Genomic DNA, 27,902 nt, shown 5'->3' with positions numbered 1-27,902 from the left:
GTCAGTCACGCGCGGTGATGTTACTCGTAGCCCTTTTGTCTCTGTTTTACAGCGTTCGTGACGTGGAGTGTGACGACACTCACAGTGGACGGGACACCGGAGGCGCTGCTCGCACCAGCTGCAGGTCAGAGGAGGAAAACATGGCTCGTCAAAGTAACACCTGCGCCGGTAATCTGGCGTTTCTGTTTGCGCTCGCGCTGATTGCAGCGCGTGTCCCGGCGGAGGCGTCCGAGGAGCAGGCGAAGACGGTGGAGTTCAACGTGAAACCGGGAGGAGTCGTGCACACCTTCTCCGAGGGCATTGTAAGTGCCTCCGCCGAGCGGTGTCTTTATTTCTCGCTGTAAATCTCCCGCTTTAAAACGAGCCCTCGTGCAGGGAAACACGGAGCTACCGATAAATCCTGAATCGTAAAATTTAATTTTACGTGGATTAAATTTGAATTCACCGCGCAGCTCACTGTAACCCACTCCAATGTGATTTATCAGTCAGTTATTAACACATTAATAGCTAAATTAATTATCATTGAGGAGCTGAGGTCTGCTTCTCTTATTACAGTCGGACATAATCGATGTTATAAACAACAAAAGAGAAAAACTACAATCTGCTGGGCAGCTTTAGTCGCTGTCTGATGACGACACAGCCTGTGAGGGGCTGACACGTCGCTGTCACAATGGCGCTTTTGATTGGTTGAGAGCTTCTTTTCTTTTAACTTAAAGACTGCTCACTTTAAATTGTAAAAACAACTTTTGTCTGATTGTTAAACTAACGATCGAACTAATTATTTAATGAATTAATGTTTTTCTTGTTTGATTAATCAAAGAAAAGCTGACTCGTCATTGGTCACAGCAGGTAAAGCTCAGGTGTCCCTGATAGCTTCAGCGGTGACAAAGAGAACCATTACGTGTCTCTAATATTCTGACGTGGGAGGTGTTTGCAAAGTCGCAGTTTAAAAAAGTCAAAGTCATCTTACAAGCTGTTACATTAGATTATTACTTTAAATAGAAAAAGAAACTCGCTGACTCGTCCAGCTGTAGCTTGACTTATTATTTGTTATTTCCTCGTTTCGATGGCAGAGGTGTGACTCTGACTCACTTTCATGCTCTAAACCAGGAATGTCAGACTCCCTCTGCGTCGTTGGCCACAGACAGCCCACTTTAATCTCAAGTGTCCAGAGTCCAGAGCAGTGGAATTCCCCTTCTCTGTCAGTGGACCGAAGATTAGCTGCACATTTATTCCCACAGATATCTGAATATGAGAAAAAAAAGTGCAAATACAACCTTACCTCTCATTTCTTTCTACGTAATAGACAAATGCTGCTGTAGTAAATGAGAGGAATCTGTCAGCGAGATTTAAGAAATAAAGGTGTAAACTAATTCTGTACTACAAAGTGAAAAAACTGGAATTTTTCTTTCATTTCATTTTTTCAATCTGTTACTTAATTACTTTAGTATAGTATGAATGGTCCAGAGGAAGGCCTTCATCAGTAGGAAATGTTGCAGTTAGATGTCCAACATTATTGCCCTCATTCACATTTTCTAAAGCTTCATGCACATCTTATCTTCACATCAGGAAGCCCTGTTTAGCTCATTTAGGTCATTTCAGGACCAATTAAATATATTTAAAACTACTTTCAGGTTGGCTCAGTACACATTGGATTTACCAGATTCCTGAGCCAACCCCAAACAGTTTGTGATTCCTCCTGGTATCAAACCAAGGGCCTTTTTACACGTTAGGTGAATATGTTAACCACTACGTTACGGAGCCATTCAGTCTACGTGATGCTGAAAAGCTTAATATGAATGAACTATTCAAGCTGAAACTGGTGAAAGCTGTTACTAATGTGGCAGAAAATAACCACAGGCGTGTCTGTCGTGCTACGCTGAAATCTGAATAGAGAGAAATTGTTTTTTTAGCAGTACCCAGGCTAATTCTAAACATCTGTACCAGGTCACGTAGACCAGACTTTAAACGGCGTTCTTTTAAATGATGATCAACAAGCAAAAGAAACATCCAAAACCAAAAAGACCAGCGGTAATTTCTTATGGCTTTTTTAATCTGGCTCAACTCTTTCCCCCATAAACAACATCTGACACGCTCTAGCATTAAGAAAGGTTTTGAGACCTCAGTACAAAATAAAGAAATCGTTTCTGGGCTTTTCTTAGGGGAGCTGTCTGGCAGAGACCACCCTCGCTAACCTCCGATGCACAGACAGAACAGAGCTTCTTGGGTTCCTCCTAAAGAGTAACGTGTTAGTGTTCAGGGTATTATTGGAAAGGATGTGAGTTTACATGCAACCATATTCTGTCTTTATTTCTATGTAAGGTTAAACTGAAACCTGAGTGAGATCAGTGGAACACAGAGTTTCTCGTTTTACAGGAAAGTTTTGTAGGTGAATCCAAAACACGGCACTAACACCTGGTTTCATTCTCCTTCTGCAGGGGGAGTATGAATGCTCTTTCACGTACGCCTCTCAAGGAGGAACCAACGAGGTGAGCCCCTCCCTCTCTCTCACTGTGCGTCTCCAGCCTCACATCACTGATTACTGCGGTCTTTATGCTAAAATATTGTCCCTTTTTTCTGTAACGCAGCAATGGCTGATGAGTGTGGGCCTGACTGATGACAACAGACTGTTCTCCTGCTCTGTGTGGAGGTGAGACACAGATTTTAGAGGACGCTGCACTGACTTGCATTGGCTTAATGGAGGCTGCACAACTACTGCTTACCTCACCTTAACCTTAAAGCCTGCCTTCACCCTAAAATGTCCCCATAAGGAAGTCGGGCCCCCGTGTTGTGATTGTGTAACCAGATTTAGGTCCCCGTAACTGCAGTTATACCAGGACAACACTCACAGGCCAATGAGCAGCCCGCGGAGGTACTCTTCTTCTTCAGTTCGGTGACCCCGATGCTAAGAGCACCCTCACCGCTAATGTGTGCGTCTGCTGAGTCACCTCATTGATTTTGCTTAATCGTGGCGGTAGAGACTAGAAGGGGAAACAACACAGCAAACTTCTAACCTCTGATTGAAATGAATTTATGCAAACCCGTGACACTGACAGCAAATATTTCCTTTTCATTCCCGCCAGGCCTCAGGGGAAGTCGTACCTGTTTTTCACTCAGTTCAAAGCTGAACTGAAGGGAACCAAAATCGAGTATGCCAACGCGTATGTAAGTACAAAGAAACTGTTAGCTGAGCTTTTAGTGGGCCTGTGTTCATTCATTTGTTTTTGAGTTGTCAAATTATCCCAGTGCTCAACATGGACAAAGCTGAAAAACTGTGATTGCTGGGTTTTGTTTCTTTGTGCTGCTGAGTTTGTTATTTATTACTGTCAGTGGGCTGATCCCATTTCCAGAGGAGGGCTGTGCTTCAGTGATGCTTTTAAAACCAGGATCATACTTGCTGTGGACACTGCCGATAAATATTCCACATGATTCTTTAAAAAGCTGGCTGGAGTTCGCCTGCAGGTGTGTGGTTGGCTCACTGTTTTTCGGGCTGGTCCTTGAAGATGCAAACTATTGAAGGATGTCCACAAGGAGTCTCGCGTCCATCCTCTCATGGCCCAAAGCAGAACAACACCGTGTTAGCTGATTCCAGAACAGCGCTCCACTGACTTTCTGTCAGAATTACTACTAATAAATAACCTCTTTCACTAATCTAGCCCAGCCTGCATAGATGGTAACTAATGGTTACAGCCTAACAGCATATTAGAGGGCTATCCTCACTGATGGACATGCCCAAAACACTTCACCTAGGAGGCGTCCTAATCAAATGGCCGAGCCACCTCAGCTGGCTCCTTACGATGTCAGCTTGATTCTGAGCTCCTCGCAAATGACCAAGCTCCTCATCCCCTCTCCGAGCTGGAGCCCAGGCACCATCCGCAGTAATGCAGACGCTGCACCAAATCTCCTGCCAATCATGAATTTGCACCGAGAGTTTCTGCCGTCATGTTCGCTGTGTTTCTGTCTAAAGCGCCAGAGGTTTCTCAGACACGTGAATATCTCCAGTCAGGGATTCATTTTCCTGACATCGCATGAAAGCACTGTAAGCTCATTCAGCTTGGATTCATCTGGTTTCTTTTTCAAATTCAAGATGAGTCACGCTTAAAGCCAGCGGTTCAGTGCAGGTCTTTCTTCCTTGCACTGAAGTTTGCCTGTTGGTAGTCAAACTGCACCACAACCTGTGCAGCGTAGTTGCGATACTGTCGGTGCAACACATCATAACGCCTCACAGTTCTGCGGTTGGTTTGACAGGACAAACAAAAACTTTCTGCTTTGTATTGCCTCGCTGTTCCAGGCGCCCCTTCGGTGCAGAGATTAAAGCTTCATCAGCACAGTTGTCAGGAAAAACAAGGCGAAACTCTGTTGATGAGCATTTCTGCATAGCCTGCAAATAATAAAACATCCACCTTTATACCAGCAACACATTCATCAGCCTCTGGGACCAAATCTGAGGCAGACGTTTGTGTGCAGCAGCTTCTTATATGCTTTTTCTCCAGCACGTAGGGGCTGTAAGATCGTCACAGCTGTCGCCATCTGCACTTTTATCTCGTCTCGTGCGACAAATAGAGAAAAAATCTCAGAGCTGTATTTAATTAAACAGTTTGATAATGACGCTTGCGCCTCGTTCCTGGATATGTAAATGTCAGTGCGTGCCACGTCTCCGCACGAACGAGGATTATTGTAAGTCTGACATTTAATGATTTGTGAACAGGATGAGCTGCCTTCAGACTTTTGTCTAATCGGACTCAAAGAGAAAGAAGCAGCAGCTTACCATTTTAATATTCATTTAGTTCATAATATCTGAAAAGTATTTAAAAAACTTCCATCTCGCAGCCCAAGAGTACGTCTTCAAGTTCCTCGGTGTGATCGAATGGCTGTCCGAAGCATTTCACGGTTAATTTTTCAGTGATTATAAAATACAGCAAAGCTGCCAGTTCTCACATTTGAAAAGCTGGAAGCAGATAATGTTTTGCAGTGTTCTGTGATTTATCACCTATCAAATATGTTTGATTAACTGCTCAACTTTAAATGTTGGCACACGAGCCTTCTGCAAAAAGGGGCGGCACTGGGTCCCTCTACTTAGAAATCAATGAAAAGCGAATGCATAATATGTTGCTTTACTACAACGATGGCGCCCGTTACATAAGGCGTGCCCCCAGACACAAAGTCGATAAAGTTGCAGCTGCGGGATTTTGTAGCTCGAGGACTTGGATTTGTCACCCGACCATAAGCTAGACATGGGTGGGTTGGACATATCATCTTCCCTCCACTTGTATACAACAAACCCATAATGTGCCCTTGACAAACTAACACAAGTCGAGTGAGTCAAAGTAGCACGAAAACTTTATTTCTTCTTGACGTCACACTCGGAATCGAGTCTGTGCACTTTAATGTCTCGTGGAAGGTTAATGTCCGCGCCCGGTCTGAGCTCAGCCACTTTGCGCGGTCTGCCTGTCTGATGTGGTCGTCTGTGAAGTGGAGCGCACCTCGACACGCCTCCTTCCCACAGCAAGGACAGTCCTGACACTTTCTGTCATTAGTGCGAGCGCATGTTTCCTCCTCCCGCTCAGCTCCGTGCCCTGCAAGCCAAAGACGAACACACAGGGAAAAAAACACAACTTCCCTGAATGATGAGACCGAAATAACTTTGCACGCACAAACAAACACACCTGCCACCCCCGCGCAACATTTCCTTGACCTTGCCGTCACGTCCTCCTACTGTCCCGGCCCGTCTGTTCCAAACAAAATTGTTGTCATCTGTGCCGCCTCTCATCCTGTTTCCCTCTCTGTTTCATTGTTTCTTTTTTGTCTCTCTTCCCCTGCTCTCCTCCTCCTCGTCTTCATCGCGGCTGCTGTTTGCGTTTCCAGTCTCAGTCGGCAGCAGGAGGACAGAGTGACGTGCCTTTGAAGCCAGAAGAATTCACCATCGGAGAATCAACAGGTGAGAAATTTATTGTGTTTCCGAGTGTTCAATCAACTCCCTCTGCTTGTCACATCAATCCCTTGCTCTTTCTCTCCGTCTGCCTCCCTCCCTCTCCATCACGCTGCAAGTACCCTGCTGATTTCCCTCTAAAGCATATGCTCCAGCTGTGAGTGGGTTGTCATTTGTCCCTGTAGCATTATTTCTTGTTATTCCGTTTCCGCGCAAACCGAGGCTCCAGACTGTGATTAGCAGGATTTGACGAGTCGAGCCGACCAGCAATTTCCTGTGTCTTTTTCAGCATATTAAACGCTACAGTTACAGATGCTGGAAAACACTTGCAGTCTGGGTTTGTTTTGATAGACTGCTTAACAGTGGAGAGCGTATTAATTACAAACCTACGAGTAGCCTTTAGCATCTATAGGAAAGGAGAGCAACCGAGCTCAGACGTGCAGATAAAGACATGCTGACATGTCCTTATGTTTGTGCCACATGGAGGCAGTGAGTGTTACAGCTGGTGATTTATTATAAGTGCTGTTTTATTTTAGGCTGGGACGTGTTTTAAGGTTATGGTCAGGCTCTTAATTTGTAAGGCTTTAATTAAATCGCTTGAAGTCCACTTATTACACATTTTCCTTTACATTTGTTTATAAGCTAACAGCTACAACATGCATCAACTGTTCAGCTCCAAAAATGTATTTTAATGTACGACTCCATCAAAGTACAAAATAACTGATCATGTTTAAGCTTTTAGAGTAAAGGTGGGCAATTAATTTTCCCAAGGGGCCACATGATACACTGGGACTGTTGTGTAGGGCCGCACCAATAAGCTGTGGCCCCTTGGGGAAATGAATTGCCCACCCCTGCTTTATGGGAACTGCTTGCCTGGAATAAAAATATGTTTAGTTCCTGTATAAATATCTTCCCCAGTGTAATAAAGGTTAAATTATCATTTGCTTTCTTTGTAAGCTAAGCTCGCCACGCTGTGGTTTCTAGCTCTGCGTATAATAAACAGACACGAGATTCGTGTGTTTTTTTTCTTTCCACCCTTCAAAAAAGCAAATAAGCATTTTTTTTTAGTGCATGTCTGAAAAATGCTGAAATATAGACTTTTTCAAATACATAAAAGATAAAGATGCTGTTTGTGTGTGAGGTCTTTAACAGGATCAGCAACGTTGCTGTTGGGCTCACTGCCTGCAGGTAGCAGGCATGTCTCATTTACACCAGCTCACCTGCAGGTGGAGCTCATCAAACCTACAGACGTGATGTCCTGTTATTCTCCTTGTGCTTTGTTTGCAGCTGAATGATTGTTTTTGCTCTGTCGTCATCTGTGGCGGCATTTCATGCATTTCCTCTTTTTTTTTAACCTCAAGTGACCCACAGGGATGGAAAGTTCAGCGCTCAACTCTCCAAACTGACCGTGATTGGACGGACACGAAAAGACGAGCTGTAGCTGGTCAGAAGTGAAGCGCTTTGACCAATCAGAGCATCCTAACGAGCTCCGACTGGAGCCTCTGCTTTTCCCTCAGTGATCGATGAAGGATGGATTTCTTCCTGAGTTACAACTAAAAATTGAAGAAGGATAAACTGGATACTGCCCTGACAGCACTTTGTGTCGCTACAAAAGTTACCTGATACTTTGTTGCTATAGTGGATCGGAGCTACACGGGACAAAAGGGATCAGCTGAGTAAACAACAACAACAACAACAAAATGCTTGCTCTGAGATGAAGTGCTTCCATAGTTGTTATTTTTCTTATGCTACAAGATTTACAAAGAATTGTGTCCTGATACACTGGGGATGTCTGTGATTGTATAGAGGATGTCTGGGGGCTTTGTGGAGTATAGATAACATATTTAGACTAGGGAAGGATTTATCCATCTTATGTAATCCCGAGAGAAAAGTGAGTATTCCCCAATATCGTCACTGCGCGCACATAAACAATTTCCCCCGTCTGGCTCTGCTCTGAGCCGCTGTTGAGCGAACTGCCTCCTTCTGTCTTCATCTCTCTCTGTTTATCCGTTCCAGATGATTGTAAGCACCACATTTGATCCCCAGCAACCACCAATCACTTCTTCTTGTGATAAATCTTTGTTTTGTGTTTTTGCCTGAAGCCATAATGCAGCAGATAGCCGCTTTTAAACATGTTAAGAGGACACGTGTATTCCCACTTATGTCTTCAAATCTTCATCATTCTGCAGCAGAAGATGCAAATCTTTCTCAAACAAATTCCCATTAACAAATGGATCTAATTTGAGTTTATTGCAACAAGTTTTCAGTTACATTGTTAACCACAGAATACTAAAATGTAGGGCATGCACAGACGTTTGGATGATAACACGCGAGGCAAAAGAGATGCCAGCAGGTATCTCTGAGTCCTCCTTGAACCCTTTACTTTCATCTTTCGGTGCCACATGTGTGGATCAGCGAGGATAATGTGCAGGTTTCACAAGGACTTCATTATTTCGCGCCCCCCCCCCTTCGTGATGTTGCGAGAACCTTTATCCCCCCGTCATTGATCCAGCCCTCTCAGATCCACGCCAGTCTCCAGAGGACGATTGATTTCAGATTTGAGGATTTTGCTGATTTGATTGTGTGGTTGTGTTACCTGTTATCTCTCTGCCTTGTTTGGCCCGGGATCGGTTTCCCTCGTCCGTCCGGAGGTGATCCTAAGGAACTGAGGAAATGCTTAGCAGGAGCGTTTCCCCTTTTCCTCGTTGTCACCGCTGATGTCGATGCGTCGTCTGGAAATAATCACCTCCAGATCCTGGCGTGACAGATTTGAAAACAAACAAACCCAATGTTACTTATTTTGTACGTTTTCTTTTTCTACTTGTTGATTCTTCTGATTCATGATGAAATGTGATGGGCGTCTCAATAAAGGCATTTTCTGGAGATAACTCAATGTTTGTGTCTTGTTAATGTCAGTCATGATCTCACTGAAGCTCCCACAGCTTGTTAGAGGGTAAACATAAAAAGAGGAAAGATTTGAGTGCCAGCATTGAGACAATAAATATTCGGAGCACTGTCAAAGCTGGGCAACAGTAAACACGGTGGAAAGCATTTTTATACCCCATCATATCCCATCCAGAACAACAGTAATTTTAGTAGCAGCACTAATGCATCCCTAATTTAGACTCAGTTTATAAGCAGCATAAATACAGTGTACAGGACATCTGAGGCCCCGAGCAAAACTTGCAATTAAAATAAGCATTATAAGAAATGTTGTTTTAAAATGTATTCTGCTGGCGTAGGAAATTAACATATATTGTCCTCAGATAAATGTTGCCATGAGATAAAGAGCTTCTATTGTTTCTTCTTTATTTCTGGGAGAAAAGCTTTGGAGCGAGGCTCTTCTAAATCCACAGGCACAAATGGGAATCTATAGAGCTCTGATCTTTATGGGTTTATAGAGATAGAAAGTTGGTGGGGATTTATTCATTTTATGTTAAGCCAAAGAGAAAAATCTGTAATCTAGATTGTCGGCATATCGGCGCAAGTTTGTTTGAAGCGTAGCGTCAGAACTGTAACCAGCACGTTTAGCGCTGCTTTTACAGCCGTGACTATGAAACATCTGAAAATCTCAAGTGTGGCAGAGCTAAGATCACAACAAGCTGTGCGATGAAACTCCCACAGAGGCTCTTATTTGTAATTAAAGCATCTTATAGCAAAGCGGGGACATTTTCAGACTCTCGTTTCTAGTTTTGTGGCCTTGCAGGGGGAGAAAATGAGACACTTTGTTCTCGAGTTGGTTGTTCCATCGAGTAATAGGTCTCTGTTGCACAGTAGCTCTTTGATTATCATCATTTCACTCCGTCTATGGGACTCGGAGCTGCCTCGATGCTGTCATGCAAACCCTGAACACATATCGCTGCTGTTTACCATCTGGCAGCGGTACAGATGTTTACTTTCAACTTCTCCCTTTACAGTACAACCATCACAAAGAATTAATACACTCTCCAAAGAATTGGCCTAGATTATGATGACGTCAATTAAAGAGCTTTGATCAGAACCCCCCATCCTGCCACCCCGCTGCTGTCCAGACTGAAATACCTCTAACTGTTCAAATGTGGTGCAGACACACTGTAATGGTTCACAAAGCCACTGCAAGAGGGTGTGCAGGCCGACAGGAGAGAAACATGGAGCAAAATTAAATTCATGTGATTTAATTACTAACTGACAGAAAGTTGTGGGTTGAGGGGTACAACTTTCTTGGCTTCAGGAGGATGTTTGCCATCTTCTTGTGACCCCTTAAAACAAAGCTTGTACACTTGTTGCCTTAAGAGATGTTTGACCAAAAGCAAATCAGTGTGGTTCTGCAGCCACCTTTAGCAGCAATAACTTGAATTGTTTTCTGTACGACTTTATCAGTCTTCCACATCGTTGCGCAGGAATCTTGGCCCGCTGGTCTTTACAGCGTTGCAGGAACTGAGGTTTGCAGGAACAAGGTCCCGGTGAGGTCTGGATAACACTCGGTCGCTGCAGCACCTTTGCAGCTATTCTGTTGTAGATTTACTGCTGTGCTTTTTCTGTTGCATGAACATATTTCAGCCAAGCCGCTGCTGTTTGTGTTCGACTCAATAACTGTAAAGTGTCCAGTTTCTGTGGCTGCAAAACGAACCCAAATCATCACGCCTCCACCACTGTGCTCGACAGCTGGCGTGCTGCGTTTGGTTTCCCGCAAACGTGGTGCTGTGCGTTATTGTCGAGCATTTCCTTTTTGCTCTTGTATGTTCAAAGACACTGGCACCAAATAAGGTCTACTGTTGAGTAAAACTTGCTTGTGGAGATGAGATTACTCGCCTGTCTGTGTGTGCAGATGTTTCCCTGGGGGTCCAGTAGAGGCCAGGTCACATGAGTGTGGGGAATTCCTGTACATGGAGTGTTTTCATAATGGCGCTAATTAAGATTAAAATATATAATATTTAATTAGAAATAGAATATTAGACAGTGTGATTTGTGTTGCAGTTGGAAGGCTTGACTTGCCTTTAATTGTCCAGTTATTTTGCTTCCACCGTACTCTGCCTCAGCCTTCATCACCACTCATAGTCCAGTGGCAAAGGCCAACCTTGTGGTCTGTGGTTTGTGCAACTTTGCTTTCTAAATGTATTGTCATGAACTTTAAGGTGCTAATGGAGGCCCGTAGGGATTGGCATGCAGTCTTTGGGTTTGTTTCAATTTCCCTGACCACTGCACAGGATGACATTGGGGTCGATTTGCTGGGATGTTCACTTCTGGTACGACTGGCAGCTGTCTTGAATGTTTCCCACTTGTGAATAATCTTTCTCACGGCAGAATGATGGACCAGATTCTTTGAAAATGGACTTATGACCTTTTTCAGATTGATCGGCAGCAAGAATTGCTTTTCTTAGATCACTGCTGGTGTATTTCCTCCTGGGCATCGAGTTAACACACACCTGAATGCTTCAGACCTGCAAACTGCTAAAACTTCTGCTTATGATCAGTTGATCAAATGCATTTAATTAGCAGCGCCTGGCTGCAGCGCAGCTTCTCAGTTCCTATGGAAGCAGTAAGGATGTATGTAGTTTTTCCACAGGACTGCACTTTCATTACTTGAAAACTTGTTTTGTTTTTGCACAGCTGTAGTGTGGCATTTTTAGTGTGGACTGCTCATTATTAGGAAAACCATTCAGTTCACCTGCAACACTAACAAGATCTCCACTGACCTCAGCTGCACATAAGGTTTTAAGTCCTTAAAGTTAACAGGTTAGCAGATTACACTCAGGATGTGATTCTTTCTGAGCATCATGTTGGCGCTCCAGCTTTAAGCATGTAAGCACTGCACTTGTAGCATGATGGTAGACACCTCTGAGGGGTAGATCTGCACAAAAATGACTAATTACTAATAAAACTCGCAAAATTTGCCTAAAAATGCTTGAATGAGTCACAGAGTATCACTGTGTGATATTCATTATGAACATAATCCCACATATACCATGCTGGTGATGGAAGCGCTCTCTGGAGCACCAGTGGTTATTCATTCCTAGCTGTTTGTGAGGCTGAGGAACCGCGCTAACGTTAACGCGCTAGCGCCGTCCAGCCCCAAGCACGGGGCGATCCGTGTTAACTCGCTATCGAAGATTTGCCGCGTTAATCCGGTTATTGCGTTAACGTCAATTTAACAAGATTAACGCTGCAGCACTAATATATATATATATATATATATATATATATATATATATATTAGGGGTGCAACGATACACAAAATTCACGCTTCGGTTCGATACTTTGGTGTCACGGTTCGATATTTTTTCGATACAAAAAAATGTTCATGCATTTTTAATTTGTCATTTATTAAAATTATAAATATATATTTTAACTCAAAAGTACAGTTTTTAAATTTAACCCTAACCCTATACACATTTCGCATGATTGCAAAGTGAAAGCAAGAAAACAAGCGCAAATTCAAACGCGACTTCAATATGTCACATATTGACAGTGGCTCACCGATGCCAATGACATAATTACCCAGCTACATTTCTGAAAGAATGCAAAAGCATTGACATATATTTTTCCTACAATAGCCCGACGGGCAGGGAAGAGATAGATTTTGGTAGCCCGACTGGAAAAATCGCTAGCTCCGGGACGTCGGGCTAGCGATATTGCGAGCCCTGTATCTGATTGAGGAATCACTCATCTTTGGAAAAGAGAGTTTATTACAGAGAAATGGCTCTTTCCAAAGTAAAAGCTATACTATCCGCTTCTTCTGGGCTATATTCTCAGCAGCATAAGGAGAATCATGTGCTAACAGCTGTGTAAATGACTCGGCTAAAGTTAGTAGCATGCTTGTTGTTTTTGTCTTTGCACTGGGATGATGTCGGTGTAAATGTGCAGTCATATTCGTTGTGTTCCCACTAGTGCTTTCAGGTTAACCTCGTTGAAATGACCTTAACGCCACAACACGGCAAATCTCCGTTAACGAGCTACCGCCGATCGCCCCGTGCATGGGGCTAGACGGCCAACACGTTAACGAGCTAACTGCGCTAACACACTAGCTCCCACCCATGTAATTGAGCATTGCGTGGCACATCCAACATACTGTTTTACTTTAGTCCATGACTCGCTTACCTTCAGGGTCATACGTCACATGAAAACCAAAATAATTCCAAACGCCAGATCTGAATGAGGGTGGGGGAGGTGCCCTGCTCTCTTCCTTCTGACTATGCTGTCTGTGTTGAGCGCTCAGTGGATCTGCGCTCGACAGTGCAGCCTAGGCGGAGTAGTCGAACACAGATTCACTGAGCGCTCAACACAGACAGCATCGTCAGAAGGAAAATTGATAAAATAAATTACAAATGTTGTATTGTTCGATACATATGCGTACCGAACCGAAAGCACTGTATCGAACGGTTCAATATCGATACGAATATCGTTGCACCCCTAATATATATATATATATATATATATATATATATATATATATAATGCTCTACAGTGTTTACCTATTTGGGGTAAATAGCTGAGTCTTTGTACAAAGACTGAAACTAGACGTCTGTTGAAGATGTAACCTCTGAGTGGCACAGGCAGTAACCATTAGGTCTCTCTATTGAGAAACAGGCTCTTTTTATCGGGCCTGTTGGTCATGAGAGAGAATATAAAATAACCTCAGCTTTATTCTTTGAGAAAAATAAAGAGCCAGCTGAAATAACCCAAAGCAACATTTCAGAGAGGACAACATAAGCTGACCTAAATGAATGAGCCATCGATTTGCTGTGCTGTGTTTATGTAGTTAATCCGGCTGGCATTCCCGTGTCTGCTTTTCTCTCTTTGCTCTCTCGCACCTGCCCCCTATTTCTCTCTCTCTGCATCTCCTGACATTTGGAGGGGAACAGATGGAGATTGTGGCTGGGTCGGTCAAGCCAGAGGCAGCAAAGGAGATGGGATTTTTGTATCACCAGGGGCCCGGTGAAGGGTACAACGAATGGCCAGCTGCCCCCTGTCTCCCCTGACGCGCACCCCAGTGCTAGGCTGGTGACCCAGTCGGAGCAGGGACACTGGGCTCGGGCACTTTCTTGCAAAGTTTTTCATATTATGACACGTTTTCTTGTCTCTAGCTCTGTCACAGATCTCTGACCTCACTTCCCCCGCATGTGCTCTTTAACACTGCAAGCCAAGGTAGCCTGAGCTGCAGTGAGACAGCAATTATCCACCTCAGACGATGCTGATACATGTGAGTGGACCTCTTTGGCTGCATGGGCTGAAGTGCACTAAGGTAATCACTTCTTGCTTTGCCTTGTCATTTTGCAATAATTGCAATTTCTCTCTAATTAGGCCTTTTCAGTCCCTTGCCCTTTAACTGTGCAGTCGGTGGGAGTCTGAGATCTGCAGGGCAAAGTGAACATCTGTATAGAGGCTCTTGTTACCAGAGCAGTTAACCAGACAGATGTTACGATGCCCTCTGTATGTTCAGTGTGTGAACCCGAGAGGTTTGTATAGAAGGAGAGAGTAAGAGGACATTAGCAGAAGCAAGCTGTTCCTCCTGACATACTCACCCCAAGTTGCGTCTGCGCCTTGTCACCTTGGAAACTTGGTCTCAGCTCAGCTTGGCAAGCCTTAAATCACTCTCCACTCTTGCAGACTTGTGGCTGGTGCTGTGAATATGGCTCCATTCGATCAGCCCCCCTCTCCTGCTGCATTGTCTCACACTGTGGTCGAGAGCAGCCTTCTTTTCTCAGGGTACGGAGGAGCTTTGCGGGGCTCCTTCACTTTCTTTGTGTTTTCAGAGAGTCTGTGATGTGGGTAAGGTGGAGGCTTGCGACCTCTGTGGCCTTGTGCCGCAGCGCATACGTGTGACGGTCCCGCTGAGGATGCTCGCCTCTCCGTGTTAGCGGCGAACCCGGTTTCAGTCTCTGAGTCGGTGGGTGGGCAGCTGGCAGACGGCAGCAGGTTGGACGATGGAGAGAGCGGCCCAGCAGATGGGAGATCGCTTTGTGTGGTCTGATAAGACCCCACTTTGGTCTGGATGATGACAGACGGGCTAAGAGCAGGGGGTGGGTTAGCCTTTGAAGACAGGGGAGAGGGAGGTGAGATGGAGATGATCCTGATGGAGGAGGTAGCCCCAGGGGAGTGAGGCTGAGAACCAGAGCTACTGGGGAGATGGAAGTTTACCGTTAGAGGGGAAAGACCAGGAGTTGGAGGCCGAGCAGGGAGGCTTCTTTGGGGGGAGCGAGTGTGGTCGTGGGTCGTGAGGTTACTGGGGTATGGCAGCTTCCCACCATGTTTGGGTGAGGCCCCAACACTACCGGTGAGGTGAAGAGTCCAACTCCTCTCTGATAAAAGTCCAGAGGTTAGCGGGCGCAGCTGCACATTGGGTGGAGACTGGCTCCTGCTATGATGCTCTCCCCTCAGGGTGCCAGATAAATACCCAGTTTCTGGCTGGTTTGCAGGCTCTGACAGCCTCTGATGTGTGAAGCCCACAGTTGTTTCACTGGAGCTCGAGCCTGAACTGTAGCTGCTGTCGCTGGGAGGTTTGGTGCTTTCTCTTCCAGTTCCCTCCTCCTCCTCCTCCTCCTCCTCATTCAGATCAATGGTTGATGTTAGATGGTCAATCTGCTGCACCACCTAGAAAATACATGATTGACAGATAAAGATAGAGTCAGTAAGTGAAGTCTTCCTCCAGTTTCTGTGATTGAAAAATGTCTTCTATAGTTTTTGTTTGCTTTGGGTTTTGGTGCCACTGCTCCAAGAAAGAGGATGCAGGACCTGATGGCGAGGTTCCCCTTTAGAGAAACACATATTAGCAGACTGATCAAAGGTTGCACACACAGAGTAAAACACTGAGCTTTTTGGGAGTTGCCACTCTGCTTGGCTGCTGGTCCAGCTCTGTGTGCTGAATGAAAAGAGAGGCGATAGATTGAGAACAGAGCTCTCCATTGTTTCCTTATACAGATCGGTTCACCTCTGGCAGTGAGTAACAGCCTGTGAAAACAGATGATGTCATGGTGATGTCATCAGAGTAATCTTAGACTAAACTCAAAGAGTTTTTGAGCTTTGTCAGAAAGCCTCTGTTACCGGGCAGAGAGGGTTTAATCAAAGACACCACGAGCTGCATTTTCACTTTAACGCTATCAGTGTAGCACCATCCTCTGTTTAACCTGTCTCTTGTGAGTCACTCGTTTTATAAAAGTGCTGCAATACATAATTTATTATAGAGATAATAACACACTAGAAAAATAACACTTGCATCTCCAAATTGCTGCTTTTTCTTCTCCATAAATTCTGCATAATTGACCACCGAGAGTCAAACTCCTAAAGCAAATCTCTCGATAGCAGCACAAATTTGAGTGCAGCTGGAAACAGTTAATATTTGGCATTATGTATGATAGATATTTTAACAAATCACACTTAACAACTATTGGCTTAAATTTGATCATTTCCTCAGTTAGCTGACAAGAGGAAATATTCTTTGCCTGGACAGCAGCGCTGAAGCGAAGGGAAGAAGGGGAAAGATTCATAATTCCACAAAGATCTGAATTTCAGCTGGGAAACTGTGTTTAAATGCTTATCAGCTTGATCCCCTAATCCACCAGGATGTGAAACGCTAACGCCGCCATTTCTGCTTCCTCAGGAATTAAGAGGTAAATAGCAGCCAGTACGTCTCATATACACGTCATTATTTTATCATCAGCAAGTTTGAGCACCTCTATAAATATGCACATATAGCACCTCTATATGTGTCGAACACAATGCTCCAATCTTTCCGGAAGCAGAGGTCAGACTGTGCAATGCTCAGAGAAACTGCAAAGAACCCAAGAGCTACTTCTCAGAGCCTGCAGGCCTCAGCTAGCATGTTACCACAAAACTCCGGGAACAAATTTCTTTGGACAGACAAAACCAAAGTGGAGATGTTTGACCATGGTGCACCAACCCCTCTACCATCTGTCAGCACGGTGGTGGCAGGGTGATGATTTTGGTTTTGCAGATCTGGGCACCTTGCAGTCATTGAGTCCACTGTGAACTCCTCCGTATACCAAAGTATTCTTGAGTAAATGTGAGGCCATCTGTCCGACAGCTACAGCTTGGCTGAAATCGAATCACACGAGGGGCCAGTGATCCCAAGCGCAGCGTCAAATCTGCCACAGACCTCAGATCTCATCCAAAATTGAGACACTGGCAGGAGCTTAACAGAGCTGTACAAAGATGAATTCCTGCAAACCTCAAATAAATGTTTCATAACATACAGAACTAAGTTAAAGCAGCACAGCTCAGTCTGGTAAAACAAATCAGATTTGTCCTGCCAGTTTAGTAAAAATCAGACGAGGCACACGCGCACGTATCCAAGTGCGTGCAGAGCATCCACACACACAACCCACACAACAAGACTAGAAGAAACAGCCACACACACAGCCATACATAGATGGAAGAGATTGGAGGAAATTACTCTGGGGAAAATGCTTGACCCATCACGCCACCTGCTCAATGTGCACGGATAAATCCTCGGTCCGTGCTGGATTGTTTTGTTCGCCGTGTTCAATATCCTTGCTGATGTCAGTGGATGACCTGATTTGTCTCTCTCTGTCTTTTTTTAATGCTGGAGCTGTTTGAGCGAGGCATTTCATATTGCTTTGAAGTACAGCGTGTATATGCACATCCAGTGACTCTGGGCAGGTGCTGCTCGTTAATGTCAGAAATCAGATGAGATAAAAGTGCAGAGGACCCTGGTTTTCATGTGCTTCCCCCAAGGGTGTTTGTTAGAAGCAGTGTGGGGGGGTTGACCCTGCAGGTCCTCCTGATGAGTACCGAGAGACGTTTGTTGTGGAGCGCCGGTATTTAAGTTGCGTTTAGCTCTTTAAGTTCAATTCTGTTGTTGTTTCTCTTGAAGTTCTGAGTCATAGTTCAGTTTTTTGATCTATCAAAGCGCCTCAGCAGAGGATCGCTATCATATTCAAGTGCAAGCCCACTTTTGTGATGTCTTTTCCTCCTCCAGTGTGTGAGAGAGATCTTTAGTGTAATATTTGTTTAGCTTCAGACAAAGGCCTCCACTAATTTCTTTTCGTAGCCGTGATGAATATTAAACAAAGCTGAGGTTTGCTGCTCATGCAGCGGAATAAAAAACACGGCTTTGGAATAAATATGCGACCAGTCTTCTCTGGTACCTTATCTCCCTTTTCATCTGTTGTCTCTGTTGTGAAAATTTGGGACTTTTCTATTTCAGTGTCTGCTTACTCGCCCCCCTCTTTCCCTTCTTTGTGTGTGCAGTCGTTGGGGTTTTATTAATAAAGCTCACAGCCAGGATGATGAGGTTACTACCTCGGGTTTAGCTGTGACCCCACAGAGGCAGATCAAATGGCAAGAGGCAAGATTTATGTGTCACTTTTACTGTGTGAGGCAGAGAAACTCAGACATAAATGGATTATAAAAAGCGTCGGACGCAATCCAGCTGTGCCTGGAGCACATCTGTCCATAAGAAGAGCGAGTGGAGGGAGAGATCCTTCATCTCAACAACCTCTGAACGCATCAGGCAAATGGGGCATGACTAGTGTCTCATTCACCTTTATGAAAATGTGCACACGACTCGAGCTGAAGCGTGCAGACAGACGACAGAGGAAATTTGGGAAATTTTGGTGCTGCATTCATGCAAGCTGTGCTGCTGACTGTTTAATGCATGGCAAATTCTTGCTGAGGACGTGCATTTGGAGACCGGCTTGTTATTCGTCAGTGCACAGGCCCTCGAGCATGAACACTTTCAGAAAATGAATGTGAAAGGACGCAGTAACTTTTCTGTCCTGTTTTGTTTGGATTTCTCACTTCTCAGTCGCTCGAGTGAAATGTGATGATTGAGAGGGTGACGTGGCTGAATCTGACACTGAAAAAGCTTTCATCTCATTTTTTTAGTCATAGTCGAGAAAAATATGTCATGTTACCTCTTTCATTTCCTGATGAACATCCCTCAGGGCTTTGAGAACCTGCTCCAGGTTGACCACCACCCGTTTAATTTGGTTTCGCACCACCTTCCTCCTGCAGCCGGCCTCTTTCCTCTGTGACTCCCCTTCGCTCTTTGGTCTGTGCTGGACCCACGTCTGGTTCTGAGCCAGGAAAGCGGTGCGCTCTGAGCTCGGTCTGGGTTTCTCGGGGCCTTGTAGAGTTGTCGTACTGCTGAGCCCCCCGTGAGGAACCTCGGTGGAGAAGATAACTCCGTTTAGATCCTCCACAGGTGGCTCCTGCAGCGCTGTCAGGTCTCGTTGGCTCTGGGAGCTCCTGCTGTGTTTACTGGTGTAGCTGAAGTTGGAGCTGAATCCATGCTGCCTCTCTATTAGTCCCTGAGTGTCATAGTTCAGCCAGCTGGATGAACGGTGGTCTCTCTGACGGTGGGTGGTGTGGCTGGCGCAGTCCCACACCTTCCCCTCTTTGCCCTCCATACACATAACAACAGGCACGTTAAAGTTTGGCTCCTCAGAGAGCAGCGCAGCAACAGGAGCAGCAGGAGGTCCAAGCAGTGGCCCGTAATTCTTCACTGAGTTGCTACTGCTGTCACTCTGCGACTGATGGGGGCTCAGGTGGCTGCTGTGCTTCCTAACAAAGGTGTGGTTGCCCTGAGCAGCGGAGGAGCTGTTGGCTGGTCCCTGCGGCCCCTCCCCTGGGCTGGTCTGTGCGTTGCGGTCTGTGCCAAGCTCTTTAGTCCGGTTCCACCTGGCAGGACTGTCCTCCCTCTGCTTCCCCAGGCTCCCTGGCAGGATGTGGTGCCCCCTCAGCGCAACTGGCAGCATCCTCGCCTTCCCCACCCCATTGCACCGAAGTTCAGCCTTTTTTCCACGGCCCTTCCCCTGGATGGAGAAAAAGCCGATCCCCTTGGCTCTCTCCAGCGGGGTCAGGTTGTTTCGGGTCTCTGAGTTGGATTTGTACGGTCCGTTGAGCCCCAGGTCGCTGCTCTGGTGAGGCTTCAAGCTATTGCGCAGCCACGGGATGAAGTGAGGGGTGTGGGACTTGAAGCCTTTCTGCTCCCCAGGCGCCGGAGCCCTGCTGTCAGAGAACATGGTGATAGATGTTTTCCGGCAGCCTGGCAGAATGAAGACGAAGTAAAAGGGGAACGGGAGGACTCCTGAGACACTGAGAGCTTCCTCCTCTTCTTCCACGAATCTCCTCCTACCTTTGCCATTAACGGGCTTTATCCGCTCTGATGTTCAGTCTCGTCTCCCCCTTCCCTCTCCCCTCTCTTACTCCGTCTCCAAAACTTTTATCTGCTTTTTCCCTCCTCGGCTCTCACCCCACTCCCCTTTTTCCTGGCGAAGCCTGCTTCTGATTGTATCGCCCTTCTTCTTTTCCCTCAGTTTCAGCTTCCCCTCCCACTCTTCTCTCCGCTGTAGTGCTCTTGAGCCCCTCGCCCCCTCGCTGGGCCAGCCGTGGAGATGCCGAGGGCCTCTCTCTCCCTCTGTCGTCTCTCTCTGCCTGCCTGCATCTCACTGGCTCAGTGGCAGTGGAGGCTTCCTGTCTCTACATCTCTCTCTCTCTCCCTTCCTGTCTCTCTCCCCCCCGCACTGCGCTGCACTGCCTCCTCTCCTCGCTCTTTCTTCCTCCCACTCCCTCTCACTGCTCTAACTCCCTTTCTCTGTTTCCCTCTTCTCTCCTCATCTGTGTCTCCTCTCCCTGCTGCTCTCATCTGAGAACCTCCGATCGTCCTTGTCTTTACAACTCTCGTCTCTTTCCCTCCTCTCTCCATGTCACTATTTTTCTCCCCTTGCCCCACCTCCAATTTGCCAGGGAGAGCAGCCGAAGTTCAATCAAGACGCCAGTGTTATTAATCCCCCTTTAGTGAATGTGTGCCCACGTGATTCCCCCTGCCTCCGTTCTCATCTGATTACTCCTTCCTCGGCTCAGCCCTTCACAATTAAATGCTGCTTAGGACACCAGAGGGGGTTTAAAGGAAAAGAGGAGGATAACAGCAGAAAGGGATGAAGCAGGAATAGTAGGAGGCGGGGGGGTAGGGGGGGCACATAATTGCGACCTTCAAGATCTGAGATCAGCAGCGGTTTGACAGAAACTATAAGCTGCCTGGCTACAAACAACAGCCTGCCTGTGGCTCGGCTCTCCCCAGCTTATTGTAACTGTCAGCAAACAGTGTCACGTTACATCCCAGTTGTTTTCTTGTTTTTATTTTCTACCACACATCCAACTTCCATTTGTTCCAATTACGCAGAGACAGCTGCTATTTTCGGGTTTCTCATTTACATTCCAGTTCTTGGCTGTCTAGATTAGATTTCTTGTGTCTGACAAGCTCAGAAAAATGCCTCCTAGGTGCCTTTTCACTCAGCTGTGGCTGCATAGATGCGTCCCTCCCTCACTGGCAGCAGCCAAAATGAAAAGATGGCAGCAGAGCCACACAAAAGCCCTGACAAGTCTGCTGTCACTCAACAGCGAAACACTCAAAGCATCTGTCATTCTGTTAGTCAGCATTGCAATATACTCCTCCGGTAGTGCCCTGCTGAAACATGACTTCATTCGCTGACATATTTTACTATACAGGTACATGATGGGAGTGAAAATAGTCGCGGGCTCGGCGTAATCTGCAGGCTAAGAAGATTCCTGCCTGCATGTCGACAGACGGCTGTCGGCCTCTGATGGCCATTAGCCGGGATAAAAAAACCAAAACAATAAAGCGTGCGAGCGATAGAGCCGCCGTTATTGACCTTACAGCTTCTTACTGCTCACGACATCCTGCTGCACGCAACCGAGTCCTGCTCCACTTAACAGCTGGAGATTGCATTTTTATTGCACTGGATTTCACTGTGACACAAATGGTTAATCAGTCAGCTTTATTTGCGAACAACAAGTAATTTAAAGTGCTGTAAAGATTGATCAGAAGCACAGAGACAAACACTCACCAGCCAGTTTAGGTACGTTGGACCCTCTTTTGCCTTCGGAGGTGCCTTAACTCTTCAAAGCAAAGGTTGCTGCAGAGTTGTAGGCTCTGCATTCACCACATCCCAAAGGTGCTATATTGCTCCATTGGGTGTCACACAAAAGACCCGGGGGCCACAATCGTCCCAGAAAAGACTCCAATCTGGCCCCCTGGGTGGCTTTGGAAAATATGAAGGGGAGCATACATTTTGGGACCTTTAACTGTATTTTTATGTGTTTTACAGCTTTTCCCACAGCCGTTCATACTACACCAAAGCAGTTCATTTAAAACTTTGTTTTATTAATACAGTGAGGACAGGGCAAATGAAAGCACTTTTTTCTGTAATTATACACATTTCTCATGTAGAAAAACTGACACGTGCTGTTGAAATTGCACTTCTTTATCTTATATTAACACATCTCAGTGATTGAATGTGTAGTTGACCATCTTTACACTGACAGAAAGTGGAGTTTCACTCGTCCAGCCCACTTGAGATTAGAGTGGGCTTTATGTGTCCCTGGATGAGTGAAATGACTTTGACATCCCTGCTCTGTTCGACTGAGATCTGGTAGCTGTGGAGGACATTCGAGCGCCATGAAATTCACTATCGCATTATCCTGCTGAAAGCGCCCATCAGAAGATGGGTACGCTGCGATCACGAAGGGCTGGACAACAATAATACTCTGCTACTTTTCTGCTTGATACCAAGTGGCCCAAAGTGTGCCAAGAAAGTATCCCCAACACTATTACACCACCACTGGCAGCCTGAACCGCTGATACAAGGCAGGATGGATCCATGCTTTCATGTTGTTTACACCAAATTTTTCCCACCCAAATCCAAGGATTGCAGTGGAAACGGAGACTCGTCTTGTTCTGTCATGTACGAACTGTAGCCTCAGTTCCTGCTGCATTCAGAGCTGCTTCTCTGCATAACTTGGCTGTAACAAGTGTTTTTTTAGCCATCCTATCAGCTCGAATCAGTCTGGCCAGTCTCTTTTGACCTCTGACATCAACAAGGCATCTTCACCCAGAGAACTGCCGCTCACTGGAAATTTTCTTTCTCAGATCGCACTCTGTGAACTCTACAGATGGTTGTGCAGGAAAATCCCAGCAGATCAACAGTTTCTGAAATACTCAGTCTGGCACCAACAACCAGTCGCTTAAAACACTAAATTCTTGACCATGTCTACATGTCTAAACGCACCATGTTATTAACTTATTAACGAGCAGTTGAGGAGGTGATGTGGCTGGTAGGTGCTGGGACTGGTTCACCGAATGAATTCGTCAGCACCACTCGCGCTCAGATGACCGCAGATAATATTTCACAGTTTATTGTGCGATGATTTAAACCTATGAAAACGAGCATGACATTTCTGGGGTTTCATGTTACATGAAGTTTGCACTAGACAGTGATGAAGTGCAGAGCAGTTTACTATTGCACATTCATTCCAATAAACTCTCTGAGTGGGTTTCTGTGTGTGTTAACCCTTTAGAGCCGATCGGAGCGGGAACGCTCTGTTATGCGTAACTATTTTTAAATCCCAGTAGCTCTGCAACCACGTGAGCTAGCGCAAAAATTTTTTTTGCATATGAAATCGGAGGAGTTGTACTTACATCTGATGCCATCAGCTTGTCCTCGGTCACGGTTTCCTTCCACATAAAGCTTTGCAAAAACTGCATAAAAAGCGCTTGCAGGAACAAAAACATAATATTCCAGAAACACCCTTTACCGATCTGATCAGCTGTTCAAAACACTTCCTACGTTGGAATAGACGTCAGCGCGAACTTTTGCATTTCCGCCATTACCTGCCCGAAACCGGAAGTGACGTCATTTTCGCGGAAATGTAGTCTTTTTTGCGATCAGGGCCTCAGGGCCTATACTGCTCTTTTTAAAAGTTATCTTTGACTTTATGACTTTCTGTGTCGTTTCTGGGATTCTTAGGACTCATATTGCACTGCTGGAAATAGTTTATTTTGATGCATATGCTGCTTTTTTGCAAATTTGCAGTATAATATTTATTTTCATTTTTCCTGCAGTATATAAAAATTAGTGTATTTCAAAAATAAAACTATGAAGACACTCAAAATAAATTTCCTGTGGTGGGAAACTATTTTGTGCAACTTTTTTGTATTTACAGTTTTGAGGGATAAGACTCTTAAATTTCTCTAACTACAAATATATGTTAAAAAATCAAAAACGATTTTCAATTTTTTTGTAGTTTATTGCACTTTTTTGCAATTTATGTAATTACTATGCACTTAATGCAGACATATTATTAAAATCTGGGCTATAATGGTTGTATTGATGTATAGCAACTTGAAATGCTCCCAAAAATGGCTCCACAGCATGTAAAAATATAATATAAGCTCTGGCGGACTTGGTTCTATGGTAGGTCTTAAAGGGTTAAAGACCTTGAATTCAGGCCTCTTCAAGGTCTCAGCTTTCCTCCAATCAACCACCCACTTTGTGAGGTCCATAAATAACATGGCAGCCAAACACACAATCATCGCTCATTTTAAAGTCAATGCAGAATAAGCAGCTGTCACAGTTGCTGTCCATTTCAGGCTCGCTGGACAGCCTCTCGAGCGCGGTTGCCTTTATTCTCCCCATTATATTAATCCGCTGAATATGTGTTTGAGTGATTGAAGGACAAAAACAAAAAGGGAACGTTGTCCTTTTTTAAACAGGAGGCCTTTTTGTCACCATCGTACAGGCAGTCAGAGCATATGGTCTCCTTGTAACCTTGTCTACTGCCTCCTGCAGCGCTCCCTCGCTTGTTTTGAGTCCTGCAGCAGTCCGACTGCCCATCGAGAAGCAGCAGAGCGTGTGCGCACGGATACTTCAGCCTCCTGCATGTGTGTTTGCTAAACTTTACTGCCCCTGCACATACACCAGTGTCCTGGATGATTATTTTTTATACACACACACACTCACAGAGAGGGAGAGAGCACCAAGGAAACCTTACATAACTTGGTGGAAAAGATGGATGTAAAAGCAGTTCTTTGAAAGTCAAAGGCCCCCATGTCTGTCAAAATTTCCTGTGCAAAATGGCTTTTAGTCACAGTGTGAATGCCTCGGGGCACTTGGGAACTTTCTATAGCCACCTGGACAGCGGAAACGTGAAGTCTGGGGAGGATTAAACCTGTTCGCATGACTGTATTTGGTTCTGCATTCACACAAAGTGAAAATGAAAAGTTTCTCGAGAACACAATGTTCTTCTTTTTTTGCAGTATTAAATATGGAAGTGAGCAGATGCTCTCTTCCCTGAAGTGTCCAGTGTCGCGCTGGTGATAATCCTAAGGGGTTCCTCTTAGACTTCTGTGTGCGCATGCTCGTGTGTGTGTGTGCGTGTTTAACAGAGTCTTTCCCGTCCTCTCATGTATATTTTTGTGTTGTTTGCTTTTGGATTCCCCTCCACTGTGCTTTTCATCCTTGAACAACACGTCAGTCAGGTGCTCTCTGAGAACTAGAGCGAGAAAGGAAGAGATAGACGTGGGGACACCAAGAGAGGCAAAGAAAAGAGGCGGCAGACACGGGGAGAGGGAGGGAAAAAAGGCGAGTTTTGAAAGACTTCTAACTTCCAAGCTGACTGTCATAGTTGTGCTTGCCAGAGGGGAGAGCACCTTTAAGCATACTGGATGAGTAACGATGTGGAGGGACTACAAAAGCAAAGTAATACATAATAAGCAGCACTCGCTCGGCTCTGCTCTGCCAGCTAACCTACATGAGATTGGTGGCGAGAAAAAAATTGCAAGTGCTCAAAAGGTCAGCAAAGGCCTCGCGTAAAAGAGGCTCCTCTTTTACGAGCGTGCGCGCACTGTAATAAGATTAAGAAAGCGTGGAAGCAGTTGTTACAGTGGGATGTTGGCCTTGAGACGAAAAAGCCCCACAGATAATGTTGTGTCCAAATCAAAACACGACAAACTATCTTATCTGCCGTCCGTAAGCTCTGCTGCGGGGACAACAAACCTGCAGCAAACACACGTTTCCTCCGCTGGTTTTCTTTAAAATGACACAATAAATGCTATCATCGTAGAAATAGGCCGTTGATTCATTTTGCAGTTTTTTCTTCAGTGCCACTAATCCTTTGACTCCAGGCCCAGTCCCTTTCTCACTCATTAGGCCTGAAAGGCATTTTATTCTGGCATGGATGATAAAAGAAAATCTAAAAATACGGCCGTGTTGTTGTACGAGGGCAGAGCGTTGCCTGTTGTTTGAACACAATGCCCTTTGGTTTGTTTTGTTGCACCACCCACAACTCAAACATTAGGGTGTTTGTGCCCGCATTGACATGCGGCCAGGTTTTCGCAGTCTTGTGCCAAAACTAACTGCCTGTATCCTTGCAGGGATGGACCGTGGAAATGCTGCTCGGTTCGTCCTTCCTCGCGTTTGTACGCAGCCGAGCAGGGAAATCATCCCTTTTGTCATTTTTGATCGCAGAGAGAAGTGCGACGCCACAGCATCTCAGCTCAGCTGCGTTTAGTTCGGGTGCGAGTCTATAGCGCAAATCACAACTCGGTAATCTGGGCTCGAACACGAGCGGAAAGAGTAATGGTTCCTCTGTATGCCTCGTCGTTTCGGCTCCCTTCTTAGGATGCAGGCCGGCTCCTTTGTAGTCACTTCATTATGTAAAAATGATAATTATGCCCCAATGGAAGCCTCACCAAAATGTATCAGAGCCCTCATTCACATCCGCTGATAATCACGTCGTGACTGTCATTTGGAAATTTTCATTTTCAGAAAGTGTTTAAGCGAGACTCCCACACTGCAAATGAGAAAATAAGCAAACTTAAATTCCCTCACACCTCCTTCCCCCCGGAGACACTTTTACCTCTCAGGCAGCAACAGAAATTAATCATTTAAAGGGGCCGCACACCTCAAAATCACATTTACATATTTTCATCCTGGCCTGTAGCCTCACACGTGCATCGACATCATTTGGTGTGAGTTTCCCAGTTTTTCAGACATCAGAAACAGAGACGGCAGCTACATGGCACTTTGCTGTCAGGCTTCAAGCAACAAAAACCTCAAAGGGCTCATTCTACAGAAACATTTTGGCAAAAGGTCTTATTAAAATGTTTCTTTTTCTAACATCGAAGCTTAGACCAAGTTACAGATTTGTTTTTGCACATTTACTCCACGTGCTGCCTCTGCTGCTCCTTTCACAGGCCTCTGGAGTCACACACTAACAAATGAGTAAATTATCCTTCACTTTCAGTTTTGGTGACTTTATATTTGAAATGAAAATATCTGAAGGACAGTTAAAATGAGTAATGCAGCAGTCCTTTCTATCTTACACTTTACCACATCAGCCCAGCAGAGCGCTTTGCAGTCAGACTGCTGGCTTCCTTGTGGTTGTCAGAATGGGAGGCAGACCTCCAGCTTTCAGGCCTCACTCCTGTGCAACCAGCTGCCAGCTTGGATTCAGAAGGCGGACTCTCTCCACTTTTAACTCAAAGCATTTTAGTTTTGGGCTTGATCAGGTGACCATTGTTATCAGATATCTTCAGTGTTCACTAAACGGTCTCTCTAAACCACATTGTGCCTTTTGCCCTTTCCTTCCACTCATCCCCTTGTGGTTGCAGCAGATGGACGCCTCTCCTCGAGCCTGGTTCTGCTGGATGTTTCTTCCTGTTGGGTTTTTACTTCCCACCGTCACCAAGTGGTTGCTCACAGCGGTTCACATAATTCTTGGGGTATTCAAATCTTGCTTTTGCTGTGGTGTGAGGATACAGTGTTTTAGTCACCCCACGTTTATTTTCTAAAGCAGAAGTTGTGTTAGTGAGAATAAAAACTGAATTTCACTCACCAACACTGAAGCCCTAATGTCTTGGATAGTTTATGCCACACAGAGTAATAATGTTGGTCAGATGGTCCATTAAAAGTGGTCCAACAGTGCAAACACAGTTTAATGATTCAAATTATTGGATGAAGTCTAGCAGATGCTTAACTTTGACCAACTCAATTATCCATTTAAATGAGCTGTAAAATACTATGAAACTAAAAAAAACCCTAAAATTTCGACTTACCCGCAGCAGCAGAGCCAAAACTACTGATAGAGGCCAAACTGTATTTTGTACCAGGCTCTCTCTGCTGTAACGTTTAGGATCAGAGTTGGTGGGGGGGTC

General features: G+C 45.3%; 2 protein-coding genes across 2 annotated transcripts; one reads left to right on the top strand and one right to left on the bottom strand.

Moving 5' to 3' along the window:
• The first annotated feature begins 17 nt into the window (after positions 1-17).
• Positions 18-8,817, top strand: mydgf (myeloid-derived growth factor). Its single transcript, XM_086282539.1, has 6 exons — positions 18-302; positions 2,439-2,489; positions 2,589-2,650; positions 3,084-3,165; positions 5,866-5,938; positions 7,291-8,817. The coding sequence occupies exons 1-6, from the start codon at positions 18-20 to the stop codon at positions 7,368-7,370; spliced, it is 633 nt and encodes a 210-aa protein (XP_086138665.1). The 3' UTR covers positions 7,371-8,817.
• LOC147300847 (uncharacterized) lies at positions 5,237-22,738 on the bottom strand. Its single transcript, XM_086282537.1, has 4 exons — positions 18,802-22,738; positions 14,431-15,499; positions 8,526-8,684; positions 5,237-5,576 (listed from the first exon to the last, which is right to left on the bottom strand). The coding sequence occupies exons 1-2, from the start codon at positions 19,909-19,911 to the stop codon at positions 14,579-14,581; spliced, it is 2,031 nt and encodes a 676-aa protein (XP_086138663.1). The 5' UTR covers positions 19,912-22,738; the 3' UTR covers positions 5,237-5,576; positions 8,526-8,684; positions 14,431-14,578.
• Between the last annotated feature and the right edge of the window lie 5,164 nt (positions 22,739-27,902).

This window comes from Aulonocara sp. 'chitande type north' Nkhata Bay, linkage group LG23 (genome assembly GCF_057382095.1).
Source record: "Aulonocara sp. 'chitande type north' Nkhata Bay isolate Kocher_YH1m ecotype deep benthic linkage group LG23, A_spYH_male_GT1.1, whole genome shotgun sequence".
NCBI lineage: Eukaryota > Metazoa > Chordata > Actinopteri > Cichliformes > Cichlidae > Aulonocara > Aulonocara sp. 'chitande type north' Nkhata Bay.
This window is presented reverse-complemented; position numbering and strand designations above follow the sequence as displayed.

What these genes read in the sequence shown, in the direction of transcription:
- mydgf (XM_086282539.1), top strand. Translation starts at nt 18, where the DNA reads ATGTTACTCGTAGCCCTTTTGTCTCTGTTTTACAGCGTTCGTGACGTG. An exon ending in ACACCTTCTCCGAGGGCATT is followed by an intron (nt 303 to 2,438) that starts GTAAGTGCCTCC and finishes CTCCTTCTGCAG; the next exon opens with GGGGAGTATGAATGCTCTTT. An exon ending in CTCAAGGAGGAACCAACGAG is followed by an intron (nt 2,490 to 2,588) that starts GTGAGCCCCTCC and finishes TCTGTAACGCAG; the next exon opens with CAATGGCTGATGAGTGTGGG.
- LOC147300847 (XM_086282537.1), bottom strand. Translation starts at nt 19,911, where the DNA reads ATGTTCTCTGACAGCAGGGCTCCGGCGCCTGGGGAGCAGAAAGGCTTC. An exon ending in TTCATCAGGAAATGAAAGAG is followed by an intron (nt 15,500 to 18,801) that starts GTAACATGACAT and finishes TGTATTTTCTAG; the next exon opens with GTGGTGCAGCAGATTGACCA.